We start from the raw sequence: 14025 nt of genomic DNA, 5'->3' as shown, positions 1-14025 counted from the left end.
GAGTTTCTTATATTAAAGGTCCGCCAGTGGTAACACTGTAATCAGGAAAGATATCGAGGTTAATGGGATGGATTGAAGGGAATGTTGGAATATTGTTGTGGTGGTTCTTGTTCAGGGGAGAGACGGAGAGCATGACGTCGTCGGCTGGCAGCTGTTCCCGCACCGTCCGATAGACAAACCAAACTCGAAGATCTGCTGTTCATCGGGCCACCGTCTAGACGCGGTGGCTTCTCCGAATCCCCCCAAGACAAGGATGAAGCGATGGATCGATAGATCGAATGATCGGTGGATGGGATCCCCAACTCCGGAAGGATAAGACCTCCGACGATTGGGGGGGTTTCAAACAAAGGAACAGTCGGGGGGGACTGAACACCGGAGCAGCCTCTTGTTTCGTCCAAGTCAGTCCGAATATCTTCTTTGACTGGCTGCTGCATCAATAATCCGAGGATGAACAAACTTTCCGTGGTTCTTTTGTCAAATTGCCAAATATCACTTGATGTGCTTCCAGGAATGGATCCAGCGGATCGCCGTGTCTTGCGGGGTCCGACGGTGACACTCAAATCCAAATGGTCTTCCTTCACCTCTCACTGACACCCTCCAATCCAACCTCTCTCTCTCCCTCTCTCTCTTCCTTCTCCCTTTTCTCTCTTCTCTTCTCACACGCACATTCTCTCTCTCTATCGATCTTCTGTTTCGGTCTGTGCGACTCTCGGAAGCTTGTCCTCCATCTTACAGCCTCTCCTCTCCGTGTCTATCTCCCTCTTCTCCTCGTCTATCACCCTCTTCTCCCCGGCCTCCTCATTTCCCCCCTTAGCCCCCTCCCTTAATCTACCCTGCAGCTATCCTTCCAGTCCGATTGGATCGGTAATCTGGTCCCCGAGGTGCCACTGCTCGTTGTCAGCCTGTTTGCGACCTCTCCCGGAGTCATTCGATCCCTTTGTGTTCGTTGTTGTACTCGTTCCAGAAAGCTTCCATATTTCCTGGGAGCTTGGCCTTCCAGTGGTTCAAGCGTCTCTAGTCTTTACTCCCTCGCTTCCAGCCTCTTACATTTCGATGAAGTTTAGTTCCAACTCCACTGGGAACCCAAGAACCCAGAATTCAAGCTCTGCTGGAAGTTGGTCCGACCAGGAGAGACCGGGAAACCATCCGCGTTAAGCTTCAGCTGCCATTTGGGTTTCCTGTCTTGGATCCCACTTCTCTCCCCTGCAACTATCTCACACCTGCTTGCTTGCTTCGCGGTGTCTTGATACTACATCGTTGGCTCGTCCGGATCATGATCTCGAAGATAATCTGACTTTGGTAGCCAATCCGAGACATCAAACGGCCTGGAATCAGCCTCTTGTTGGCAGGATTGTTGCGGGGACACAGGTGCTTCTATCGACATCGGAAAGTGCCACTTGTGTGGTTTTTGCCTGGAATCAATCGCGATAACAGCCAAGATATCCGACCGATAATTCGGTCGCAGTAGAACAACTGGAAGGCAGCACGGAAAACAGAATGTATGCATTCACTCTATCCCTGCCTGGATTAAGCTTCTAGTTGCGAGTTATATGTGTCCGGCCAAAACTTCTCAGTCTGCATTGACCAGCATGCTATCCATCTCAACGTCTTGAGTCTGCATGCTATTCCAGTTGTCTATGCGTGGGTAGACTATTACAGATATATATTTCCAGGAAGACACGAGATTCCTCCAGTCACCGTGAGCGTGATAGAGCTTTGGATACGTCGGAAGTAGGCATCATCCGATTGCCTATCTTCACTGCTGGAGTGTGATCCACCTCCAAGAATCCCACTGGACTCACTCACTATTCCTAGTTACACTTTTTCCTAGTGAAGCGGATAACTCCTGCACATCACCTTCTTAGTATAATTACTATCTCTATTTGCTCTCCTCCTGCTTGCCACAGCCTTAAGCTCTGTATGTTGTCGAACGCGTCTTCATCGGCACATGTTCATGAGTCCCTTATTGGTGAGAACAACTATCACCTGAAAAAGCTAGACGCGTGTAGCTGCTAGCTGACGCGCCATTAGCGTACCACATTCAGGGAATTCGACCACTGCGCCTGCGCCAGGGTTGCCATCACTCATGGACTCTGCCAGTCGTGCTCCTCTGGACAGGCTTTCTGCAGCGATTCCCAACTACTCCACCCCCCATTCAGCCACTTTGGCCCAGCCTAGCACTCGAGACGTGATGGACATCACGATGCCTGACGCGCCGCGTCCAACATATCATGAAGAAGGTCAGTGCAAACATGCCGCGAATGTTATCTGCTTGTGAAATAACGGAAAGCTCCTAGTCCCCTCTATTGCGAGTCTGTCTGGAGCGCCAAACACCTTCTCACCCAGTACTACATCAGGCCAGACAACTTCTTTTACTTCACAGCAACCCCCAAGGTCCCCTTATTTTTACTTGAGCAATGGCTTTATCACAATGCCCCGCTACACGCCAAACCAGTACTATGGGGAGCCGAGCAATATCGGCCACCAGTTGGATTACAATCCTGGTGGCGATCCAGCTCGCTCATACACGTACCCTCATGCACGACCTCTCTCACTTTCACAAAGTCAGTACAGCGGCCTTCCTGCCTACCCCCAGCGGGACCAGCGCTCAAGCATCACCCGGCCAACAATGTCCATGACCATGCCGGAATCAGTGTCTGGCGCCTCACCAGGCGACGCGTCACCGAACAACCCCGATTTGACATCGTTTACTGCAGTCGTTCCGCCAACTCTTCGACCTCGAGGTTACGTGCCGCCACCAGCGAGGAGCCAGCAAGGCCCACAGCATCCGATCCCCGCTGCTTCTCCAGTGACAACATCGCCGAATTATTATCAGGGTTCATTTTCTCGCCTGCAGCCATATCCCGAATCAGACGATGGCGCCTATATTGCTCCGCTAGGTACGATGCCCGACGAGGAATCGACAGGTCCTTTTGTGGCCAGAGGCACGCCACCGTCAGCCTCAATGAATGCAGGAGCCTCCCGATACGGGCGTCCCCTTCCGCAACGGCTGGAGTTTGCTCGGCGAGCACAGTTGCTCGGCCACTCAGGACGTCAATACAACCCGCAGTCTGCTCAGGCACTTGTGGAAGCTCATATGCACCTGCAGCGCCAGCGCCAGCGCCAGCGGCAGGGGCTCGGTACTCAGCCCACGAAGCCATCCGCCAGTCTCGACAATGCGAAAGATGGCCGCCCCGAGCCAAAGGAGGCGCATGAAATGCGAGTCTCACTCGAATGTAAGGTTTGCTTCACCCAACTCGTCGATACAGTCCTGCTCCCTTGTGGCCATGCGGTCCTCTGTCGGTGGTGTGCCGAGATTCAGATCCCAAGCAGTGTCCTGGAACGAGGCCTGCTGGGGGGTCAACCGCCGTGTGTGATATGCCGAGCGCCTGTGAGACAAAAGGTATAGACTGATTTTGATGACTCCCTCAACACTTATTGAACATTGCTTACACTGACTTGGGGACACAGATGCGGATTTTTCTTTCATAACTAACCGATGCAGCTCCACCCCACACTCCATGTACCGATACACCTCACTGGTTAGCTACTACGTATGTCTTGGCTATTCTATGCGTGTGCGGCTGTATTAGCATAACCCGGAGTTTCAGGTTGGGCGTTAATAAGGACCATTCACACTACACTAGAATACAGCTCATGTCCAGATCTAGAAATGATAATACGAGAATCGAGTTGATAGGAACTCAATCATTGAGTCTAGCTAAATTCACTAGGAATATGAGTCATCTACGATATACCACGATGCTTCCTTTGCATAGTCAACTATAGCTACTTAGCGTTAAACAGTAATAATACAGTGATGGCCCACAGTCCCTTACACTAATCTAATCACTCACCTCATCTCTACATGCACACTGCTCGTATCCACGCCTCAACCAGGCGCGAATCTGCAGAAGAGAAAAACACAAGAAAAACCAAGGAAAAATAGAAGAAAAAAAATTTCTCCGTGCATGAAACCGGATATTAATCCATCCATCCAACTCGCGCAGCGCTGGCTGATGGTGGTGGCTGTGAGTTATATCATGATGCTTCTTGGGGGTTGTATAGATCGACCAATCATGGTGATGGAGGAGTCGATCGAGATCGATAAGTAAGTAACTACTTAACTAAGTATCCTAGTAGTATCTTAGTATTGAGACGGTTACTAGTTCCTTCTAGTAGTAAGTAAGTAAGTAGTTGTAAATGACCTAAGGGGATTTGATTGTATTGTACTAAGAAGAGATGGGGCATACTTTGTGGATATTTCCTGGATTCTCGGGCTGTTACTGTTACCGTGGTTGGAAGGACGATCCTCTCTTCCTTCCTTTTAAGGGATTAGTTAGGGGGTTTTGCTGTTTTTGTTCGTTTCTATTGGTGGGTTGTTTTTGGTAAAGTTGTTACTTACTTATCTAGTATGAAGATGAAGAACGATGATGTTCGTTTCTTCTTTCTGGGGGTAGTGTAATAGTAGTCTATCGTTGGAGGGTTCTATCTATCTATATACTAAGGATTCTCGAAGAGAGATTATTGCTATAATGAAGGGGTATCTTCCCGGTATGGGGCAGTGCTCGGAAGGAATGAAATGTATCGGCTGGGGTTTGTTTGTGAGAATTGCTATCAAATAACTAGGGTATACCTTGTCGTTTGCATGTGCCTCATGGATAGTAGCTAGTAAGGTAGTTATGAATGCATAAGTAGGCATTACTTTGCTCGGGTTGTTTTGGCTTCCTTAAGGTTTCATATTGTTCGGGATGGCTGACAGACGGAGAGGATGCGCTGTCTGGGAGGCTGGAGTCTATACAGAGGGAAATGTCCAGATGTTTTACGTCTCATTGATGGTATTGACTTTTGGGCTTGATTATAAAGATGAACAAGATAAGAGCACAGCACTCACCATCGTCTCTCTTGATCAATCGACCGCAGGTCCTCTGATAGTGCCGCAGGCAATATCTACACCAATTCCCGCACCACCATATAATCAGAAAGGAATTTTCGCCCGTTTTCATTCCACTTTCAACTAAGCAGATCCCACACTAGATTCCGATGCAGTCTGGCCCTTCATCAACGATGGCGCATATGCTGGCATTGTTTGTTTCCCCCGGCGCTTCCGGAACCTGTACCACGCCCCTCATCATTGCAGAACAACAGCTCATATGCATTACCTGGAGCCTAGCCATGTCAGAGACTGAATCTGCCCTGCAAAACTTCCCAATCCGTGTGCTGCACGACGGTTCAAACATTCGTGCATGCGCTGGCTCTGCTTGATGCGCTGGAACCCTTGGAACTAATACGGGGAAATGCGACCTCTCAGTCGAATGGAACTTTTTCTGCGCCTGTCACTTGCAGCGGTACTTCCTGGTGGCCAGCTGGCCCGTCAGGGGTAGTGCGCTTGAAAGGGTACCCGCTTGGCGTGACGGGAATTGGCAGACGGTGCGAGTGACTTGGCAGTTGCGTGGATGAATTGGACCACCACAGATCATTCCAGAGACATTATCTGGAGGGAGGCCTAAGAGAATGACATTGTTTATATGGAAGCATAGTGTGTTTCTGTATGAATGAGAGTCCAGAGCAAGTTGTAGCCCTGTGACTGAGGGCAAAAGGAGGCCTAATTGGAGAGGAAGAGTTCCTTAAAGATACAACTAGAGTCTCAGAACACTTGCTTGTATCGAGGCTGAAAAGGATAGTTCACTTTGGCTGAGTTGATGTGGCTTACCGAAATAGCAAGCAAGTCGAGAATGTGGAAAAAAAAGGAGGAAAGAAACACCCCAAGGATCAGAGAAGAGAGCAGAGGTGGGAGAAGAGAGGGATGGGATGCGATCCAACACGGAGAGGTGCATCGCATGGCTTCCATCCAGCCCTTTGACCGATTGCCCGATCAGGGACATGGGATGAGGACCGCCAAGCCAGGGTTTTCTTCCCCCGGCAACGTGCATGGGCCGCATAGGGAAAGGCAACCACTAGCAAAACCCGGGGAGGCTTTGTTTTCGTGGTTTTGGATCTTGGGGAAGCGTCTAGCCAGTGAGGTTGCCAGACTGCAAGCCACGGTAGGGGAAAGGAGGCCCTAGTCAGGTGCTAAGGAGCCATCACTGGGAAACAAACTATCTTTAGGCCAGCCGGGGTCTGGCAGTTCCCGCTCAGACCCTACTTAAGACAGTGCATAGAGAGCCTATCAACTGGCTTTGCATCCTCTGCTCGTGCCAGTGCGGGTACTATGTATGTATGTGTGTTGACCGTTGATCGGTCTCTCGCTCTCTCGCTCTCTCTCTCTCTCGTCCAACGGTTTGCTTTAGAAACCGCGACACATGCCTGCATGTTAGGACAGGGATGATTCCTCGTCGAAGGACATGCATCTGTACCTAGCAGGAAATGAGCAAACCAGCATGATGAGATGTTGTTTCAATGCAGACAAACATGATGGTGCTTCAATACGGAAGTCCGAAGGTTATGTTTCAACCCTGGATTACCAGTCAATTATCGTGGCTGTGATTTGATATCATCCCTGTGCTACCGCCCTTGATTAACAGGGAATCTGCACTAGTAGTTTGCCATCAGTCTTCTAAAAAAGTGAAACCTATTCCACTCCACATCCCTAGTAATTGGGCGACAATAGGCCAGCACGAGAGATAGACCGATATCTGGTTGGCCTGTTCCAGATGTCCATGCTCATGGGAATAAGCATACCACTGCCAATAGTATAGGTTATACTTTCCATTATCTAAAACCTATGATAATGTCAGGTGTGTCTGGGTTAATACCAATAGCTTCATCGGCTACCAAGGTACAGAAATCGATAGCCTTGGGTGACTTAAAGTTTGGTCTCCAATGGGATATATCATGGCCTAACCTGGAGAAACTAGGCAATTAGAAACGGTGTGCTATGCAATTCGGTAATTGGCTTCGAGCTCCTCCTATGGCCTGTCGATTTGGCCTCGACAAACTAGTTTCTGTAAGCTTAAGCCGCACTAGCCTGATCCGTGCCTTTGTGTTTCGCTTTGCTGGATTTTTTTCTGAACCGTCTCTGGTCTTTACTATTTGTGGTTATCAGAATGTACGGATCATGCTTGTACCGATGGGATCGCAGTAGAACACTTATGTCCGACCCATTGTAGATTCAAAGCGCCCACATATAGACCGCAGAAAGGGATGCTATTCGACTCCCCCCTTCACCATCTCGCGCGCAGGAGTTCGTTTCACATTCTTGAAGCATCACCGCGCTGTGAAACCTGGAAGAGGGTATCCGCCCCAATAGTACCTCCCAGTCAGCATGCGGTACCAGCGACTCTTGAACGATACCATTGCAATGACAGGTCATTCCACGTCGGGTGGCGAGTTAGAAGGGTGTGCCACCAAGGGACATCAGATATAGGTAGGCGTGTGATCTCAGAAGGCTAGTGGGAACGCTGCAAACTCCGTAGGGACTGAAGTGGACGTCTCTGCACGGCCCCCTTGGGCCCAAGATCGGTCAGGCGGACAGCGCCCAAACGATCAAGAGACGGGCCTGTCATAATGTCCTTACTTTTAGGCACTGGCATCTGCAGTGTTTGGCTCATTCCGTAGCAAGATGTGTACTGTCGGCCTACCTGTCTTATGTCAGACATATATCGCGACGGGCTAGAGGCGACAGTCAATGCGGTCTTGTGCTTTGTCCCAGGGAGACAGCACTGACAAATCTTCGATCGCATGCCAACTGCCTGTGTTGGATCTGGGAGTATTGACAGAAATGAGGCCATGTATAGCAACACCACCTCGAGGTTAAAGGCAGACCGTCCCACTCTTATACGACTGATCCACACCACTAGCTGATAAACTACCAGCCTCACTGGGGCGGCAGGTCGATCAGACCCTGAATAACACCTGGTAATATCTCAGGCTCAAGCCTTTCCGACGTTGAACGTGGCGCGCTGATCACGATTTAGTCCCCACATGCGACATGTTCTACTGTTGACTAGCTACCGCCGGTATGAGGCGATTTGGCGGCACTTAAGAGTCGGCCGGTAGCCGTGCTCGTGCACTTACTTGATATTAACCGACCTACATTAATCCTTTCGTTCCAAGAGACAAATAGTGTGCTGCTGTACTGTGCAAAGTGTCACCCACTCTATGTATGTAAGTTTTTTCGAAGCTGAACCAGAGTAGCGGTGTCCATGCAAGGGCAATCCCGATTATTTAGTAAATGCTCAGTACGTTCCCGGTGAAGAGGGGGGGCGAACTGAAATTGATAACTAACCGGCCATTGCCGGTTTGTCATCTTCTAGCCCCTTAGGCCATGGTTTGTGGAATCGGGGGGTGGCTATGGCAAAATACGAACAAATCCACCATGGTCTGATCAGGCAGCGACTCCCTTGATCTGTGCCCCAACAGGGCTGTGGTTTGACGCTGTCAACCGCAGCCTTGTGCGGCAAATCAAACAGATCGGAGGTTAAACGCCGCTCAGGCGACCAGCAGTAGCATCCGTTGTCCCGGTGAAGATCAAGTAGCACCGCGTGGGCGCGAATTCGAGAAACTGTGGATTCGTCAAGGGAGGGGGACACACCTTATAAAGCAAGGGCAACCGCACCCTCATTCCTGGAATTAAGCTTGTTGGTTTAAGTGGCGATGAGGGTCGAGTCAAATATGCCCACAGGTTGCTGCATGCAAGGAGCTCCGGTAAATGTGGCTCTCCCCAAAACGTCGGGTCTAAGCATCAACATCGCCAATCCAGCTAACGTAGGGAAGCTGCTTGTAAGCGCTCCGTCCTGCGGCAGACCGCGAGAGACGGATGGTAATAGAGACTATTGAAACCGAGGTGACAGATAAGTTTGCCACGACCCTCGTGGGCGTTTAAAGGGGGGACAGGGGGTGGAAGAGAAACTGTGGGAAGAAACCAGGAAAGAAGGCGCAAGAAGGGAGATTCGGATGCGTGGGCAGCTCTGGTAACCGAGTGAGTAGTAGAGAAGGAGGAAGTAGGAAGTAGGAAGTAGGTATGATATCCAATTTACTCTTCCTGGAAGATGTGGCGCTCGGGGGGAGGGGAAGTCGATCGACTATTGCTAGCAAACTGTCGAGACCATTGACTTTTCTAACCATTCTCCAAAGTAAGCTTGCCGAAGATAGTGTCTCTCTTTGCGCCGTGATCCCAGATGAAACGGTAGGAAGAAGTAGCAACAGTAGTAGCAGTTATCGTACTCATAGTAGTAGCAAAGCGGCGCGCCACACAGGCCGGGCGGGAAAGAAATCTCGCCACGATGCGGTTCTATTCGGAGTTTGGGGGGAAAGAGAGAGGACGAGACAAATAAAAAAGGAATGATATAGCCAACGACTGATCGGGACTGATCTTCAAGGTTCACCAGATGATCATCCCAGAGCATTACCAGGTTGATCCCTTGAGAGGCTCGAGAGGGAGGAAGCGAGTGGGACAAAGCCGACGAGGCAACTGCCCGCAAATCGTCAGGCTACCGAAAACTGCGGCTTACCAGCACCGTATCCTTACCCGAATGCTGGTAAGTTGTCTGTGTGTAATTACAGGCAGCCATGGCCGCCAAGTCACCCTTACCCCAATACCGGAAGATTACCGCGGTGAGACCGTTTCTTGTGATTATTCAGGCCAGTCAAACCAATCTCAGCCAGCCAGTCTCCCCTTCCCCAAGGAAGTATCGATACCCATCCAGTATCAATACCATTCAGTATCATCGGTAAGAGTCACCACAAAAGTAATAGAATGGAAAATTGACTTTCAGTCCGAGAACCAAGAAGAATTGGAAAATCAAATTAGAAAGATTAGAGAGATAGAAGATAAGACAAACCAACTGACTAGAGGTAACTAGAGAAGTCAGAAAGTAAAGAAAGAAAAAGGATGAAGAAGAGAGAAATGACCGAATTGATTACGGAGTAAGTATCCGTTACTCCGTATTAACTTTCCTTTCCTTTTGTTTCCCCCTGATGCTGCGGTTGCTGTTTGGTACTTACTGGTACTGGAAACTGGCTGGCTGCGTTGGTTGCTTGCTGTGCTGCTTGTGCTGCTGCTTCTGCTGCTGCTGTTCGCTCTTCTTCTCCGCCTTCTTCTTAGTCGCTTTTTTGTCTCCGCGATTTGACCTCCTCGATCTATCCATTCTTCAAGGGAAAATTAGCCTTCCTACTATCACGCCGAGGTGTGGGTTGGGACTATCAATCGTTCCTTTCGGTGTTCGTGCGCAATTTGTCCTAACCGGTTTGCTCACTCTGGTTCCTAGGCAGAGATGGAGTTAGTTGCCTAAAGAACCTAAATGTCATCTGCCTCTTAAATAATCCCGCCGTGTTCCTCTCAACGTGTCCCAGGTCAGTATTACCATTTTGATTATTCTTCTTATTCTGATTATTATTATTATTACTATTTGATTATTGTCGTCAGTAGTAGTGTTGCTGTGGGTTCTAAACTACTACCTCCTTCTCTCTTCCCATGTCTACTCTTCTGCTTTTACTTAAAAGCCATCGACTACTACCCCTCTTCCCTTGCTCTCTCTGTCTACCTCCCGGGGATTTGCTGTGCTGTGCTGTTCACGGTTTACTCTCTGGCTTGTCCCAAACTAGGCCTTTGATGTCATTGTAGATCGGGTCCTGATCTGTTTGTTTCTCCTTAAGCACTGCCTGTCTCTCGTTTCCGTTTTTCTGTCGGCTTCCTCCGTCATTGCCAGCATCACTTCACTTGCGCCGCGATTATCTACTGGTTGTCTCCCTACTTGCGCGCTCATTCATTCATTCACCTGGTCCTCTCTTGTTCTCCGAACCTCTTTACTACCTCTCTGTCTGCTCTTTCTTCTCGTCCGCTCTTCCCCAGGACCACTATCATCACCGCCACTACCACCGCCACCACACCATCATCATCTTCTTCACCTGTCGCATTAGCTCCACCATCATCGGACCGATCGTCTTATCAAGAACCTGGTGTTGGACAGCTCGCTGATACGGATCAGATGACGTGTTACATAACCCTACGGTAGCCAATACGATGAGTGACGGAAATAATGGCCAGGATTCCCTACTGGTTCCATATCATGATCGCGCTTCTTCTGCAACAGCCCTACTAGAGCCCGCCAACCCGGACATCGATCCGAATCCTTCTTCCCACCCCAAGTGAGTAGTCACCCACACCTGACCCCTGGTTCTTGAACTACTTTTAGAATACTTCCTGTGTGTCGCATTGTATCCACACGCTTTTTTTCCCCTATTTCTATTATCTTTTTCTAGTGCTTCTAACATTCTATATAGGAAGCCCCTAGCACCGTTGGTGTCGGATGCTGGCTCCCCTGCGGGATCTTCCACCACCAATCGAGCGTTTCACTCTGCAAGTGCCTCATTTTCGCATAAGAGAGGCGATTCAGGGGGCGCTATCCCGGATGATTTTGCCTCGGATGACGTGAGTGAGCGAGTTGCCGATCTTGCTCCTTCAAACGTACCGAACGGATGTCGTCAAGCATGGCAGGAGCAATGGAGGCGGTCTGACACCGAGTTAGTCCGCCCATCGAGCCGCGCAGTAGCTGAAAGTCAAATGGGGCAGGCCAGCCCGGCTGACCGCGATCCTCGCCTTCCCAGAAATGCCGCTCCCATGGCGGACGACAGAGGCGAAAGTCCTGGTGGCGCATCCCCGCTTCGTTCGCAAGTGTTTCGCTCCAGTCCCATCATGCATGACGGCCGCCCGCCAATGAGGTCAAGCGCCAATCCAGACGAGATGGCCTCTCTCTCCGAAGTGCCACGGGAGTCTGCGGAGGGTCTGAGCTATGGCCAAGAGTCCGCGAGACAATTGAGCAATGCTCAAAGTCCCGCCGGCGCGGTCACTGGGACATCCGGAGGTACATCAGCATCAAATGGGCTTATACTTCAGCTAGTAGAAACTGATTATTGCACAGAAGAAAAACTGATTCAGGATGTTCGAGGAATCTATGCCGGGTTGGTGATGGCAGAAAATAGATGCGAAGTGTGGCACAAGCGGGTCCAGGGATGGCCCACGATGACGCAGGTTCAATATCAAAGCTTGGTGGGAATTCACGGAACTATGCTGCAGGAGTATCACGATTTCTTTCTCTGCTCCCAACATCCTGTCGCGAGCCCCGCGCTGAAACGTCTAGCGGAGAAATATGCCATGCCCGCGCGGCTATGGCGCCATGGAATCCATTCGTTGTTGGAATTGCTGCGCCATCGGCTCCCGGAGTCTTTAGAGCACATGCTCGCCTTCATCTACTACGCCTATTCCATGATCACACTGATGCTCGAATCGGTGCCCGCCTTCCAGGATACCTGGATCGAGTGTCTGGGAGATCTCTCGCGCTACCGGATGGCCGTAGAAGAATCCGACCTTCGCGAACGTGAGGCCTGGGCGGGCGTGGCACGACACTGGTACAACCAGGCCGCAGACCGGAACCCCAAGGTGGGCAGAATCCAGCATCATCTGGCGGTCTTGGCCCGACCGGATATCATCCAGCAACTGTTCTACTACACGAGATCTCTGGTCAGTGTCCAGCCGTTTGCGGGCACGCGGGAGAGTATCTTTCTCCTATTCAACCCCTTCTTGCGAGAACCCCGAGCACTTCATCGCCTGCCGCTCGTAAGCGCTTTTGTGGCTGCACATGGCTACCTGTACACTAGAGACGTCGGAGATCGCTTTATCGAGTCGATCGACACATTTGCATCGCTCCTGAACCAGACCATAAGCCAACTGGGTACCGCCTTCCGGTTACAAGGGTTCTTCATTTGCGCTTGTAATATTGCGGCCATGCTAGAATACGGCAGCCCCGACGCTTACCTAGGCCTCGAGTTCCAGGAGGTGGACCAGTCGCAAGTAGCGTCGTTAGACGATGTCTACGACACCGCTGCCAACGCCTGGATTCCTGCCAGTGACCTTGGGGCTGTGCAGACCGAGTTTTTAGCCTCTCGGGACTCTGCGAACCCGTCGCCCCTGCTCTTTTATGGGTCCTACATCGCTTACCACACTTTGTCGGTGATGCTCGAACAAGTCAATCAGACCCCTGATAGGAACGTATACGCGGCATGCCATGTTTCTCTAGCATTCCTCTGGTGCTTGTCACTAACACCACGAGGTATGAGCCGCGTGGAAGTCGCGGTACCGTGGAGAAAACTGGTGTCTTTCCTCAATACGCTGTTTCGCAGCTACATCCGGCCGGAGATCGCCGAAAGGGAGGACTTTCCCGTGTCAGAAGAGACCACCTGGGTAGCGGAAGACTTCCTGATCCGTGGCCAAACCTGGAGCCAACGTTATTATCCTGCTTCTTTCTTCGACAACGCACCGACTGCCGGTGAGGGCAGGAACATTGAGCCGCCGTCTCGGGACATCACACGGATGTACAGGTGCATATGGCTGGGAATCAGGCTTGCTAAGGTAAGCTTCCTATGCAATGGGAAGATCATGCGATCGCGTCACGATGGTCATGCTAATTGTGAGTAGTTTGAACGTTGGATTACATATGACGTCAACGAGCGGAAGTTCTCTGCTACGCCGTTCGCCCTGGAGCTCGAGGCAATTGCCGAACGACACAACCCCTTTTCCAAGCCGAGTGAGGTCAGTCAAGGTAGCGCAGGCAACGATGCGCGTGAAACCTGATGGCTGGCCTGGCTCATTTGTGAGCCATGGATCTTGGACGTTCATGAAGTATCGAATATCGCGAGAGACGCTATCTGGTTGGCCCGATCCATTGAATCCCACCGAGGGTCCTCCTCGAAATAATGAAAAGGCCCGATATCTGGGCGCTCTAAAATGAGAGCGATACGTTTGTGGTGGACGAAGTATTAGTGCGAGTCTGCAGAACCACCCCGAGGTTGATCACAGACGAAAGACCGTCTAGGAGGATCATGGAAGCCTCCGCCTGATCAAGGGTTTATCCAGCAACTACTCACTCAATCTGCCGTGAGCCTCAGACCGAATTTATTAATAGTGTGTACGATCATCCCTACTGGTATAGGGAGAGAGAGGGGAAGACAGGCGTGGGAGCATTTAGATATACACCGATGGTGGGCATGAAATCGAAAACGAAGTCACTGGTATGTAATTAACGAACA

The 14025-nt window shown here is 50.6% G+C and overlaps 1 protein-coding gene across 1 annotated transcript; it reads left to right on the top strand.

Moving 5' to 3' along the window:
* Positions 1-2086: 2086 nt before the first annotated feature.
* ASPBRDRAFT_57929 (uncharacterized protein) lies at positions 2087-13570 on the top strand (the record flags this gene model as incomplete). The annotated part of the gene is made up of 6 exons (XM_067627817.1): positions 2087-2240; positions 2298-3359; positions 10929-11088; positions 11224-11804; positions 11862-13348; positions 13415-13570. The coding sequence occupies 6 exons, from the start codon at positions 2087-2089 to the stop codon at positions 13568-13570; spliced, it is 3600 nt and encodes a 1199-aa protein (XP_067475814.1).
* Between the last annotated feature and the right edge of the window lie 455 nt (positions 13571-14025).

Source organism: Aspergillus brasiliensis, assembly GCF_001889945.1.
Source record: "Aspergillus brasiliensis CBS 101740 unplaced genomic scaffold ASPBRscaffold_12, whole genome shotgun sequence".
NCBI classification, from domain to species: domain Eukaryota; kingdom Fungi; phylum Ascomycota; class Eurotiomycetes; order Eurotiales; family Aspergillaceae; genus Aspergillus; species Aspergillus brasiliensis.
Note: the sequence above shows the minus strand (reverse complement) of the source record. Positions and strands in the feature narration are given on the sequence as shown.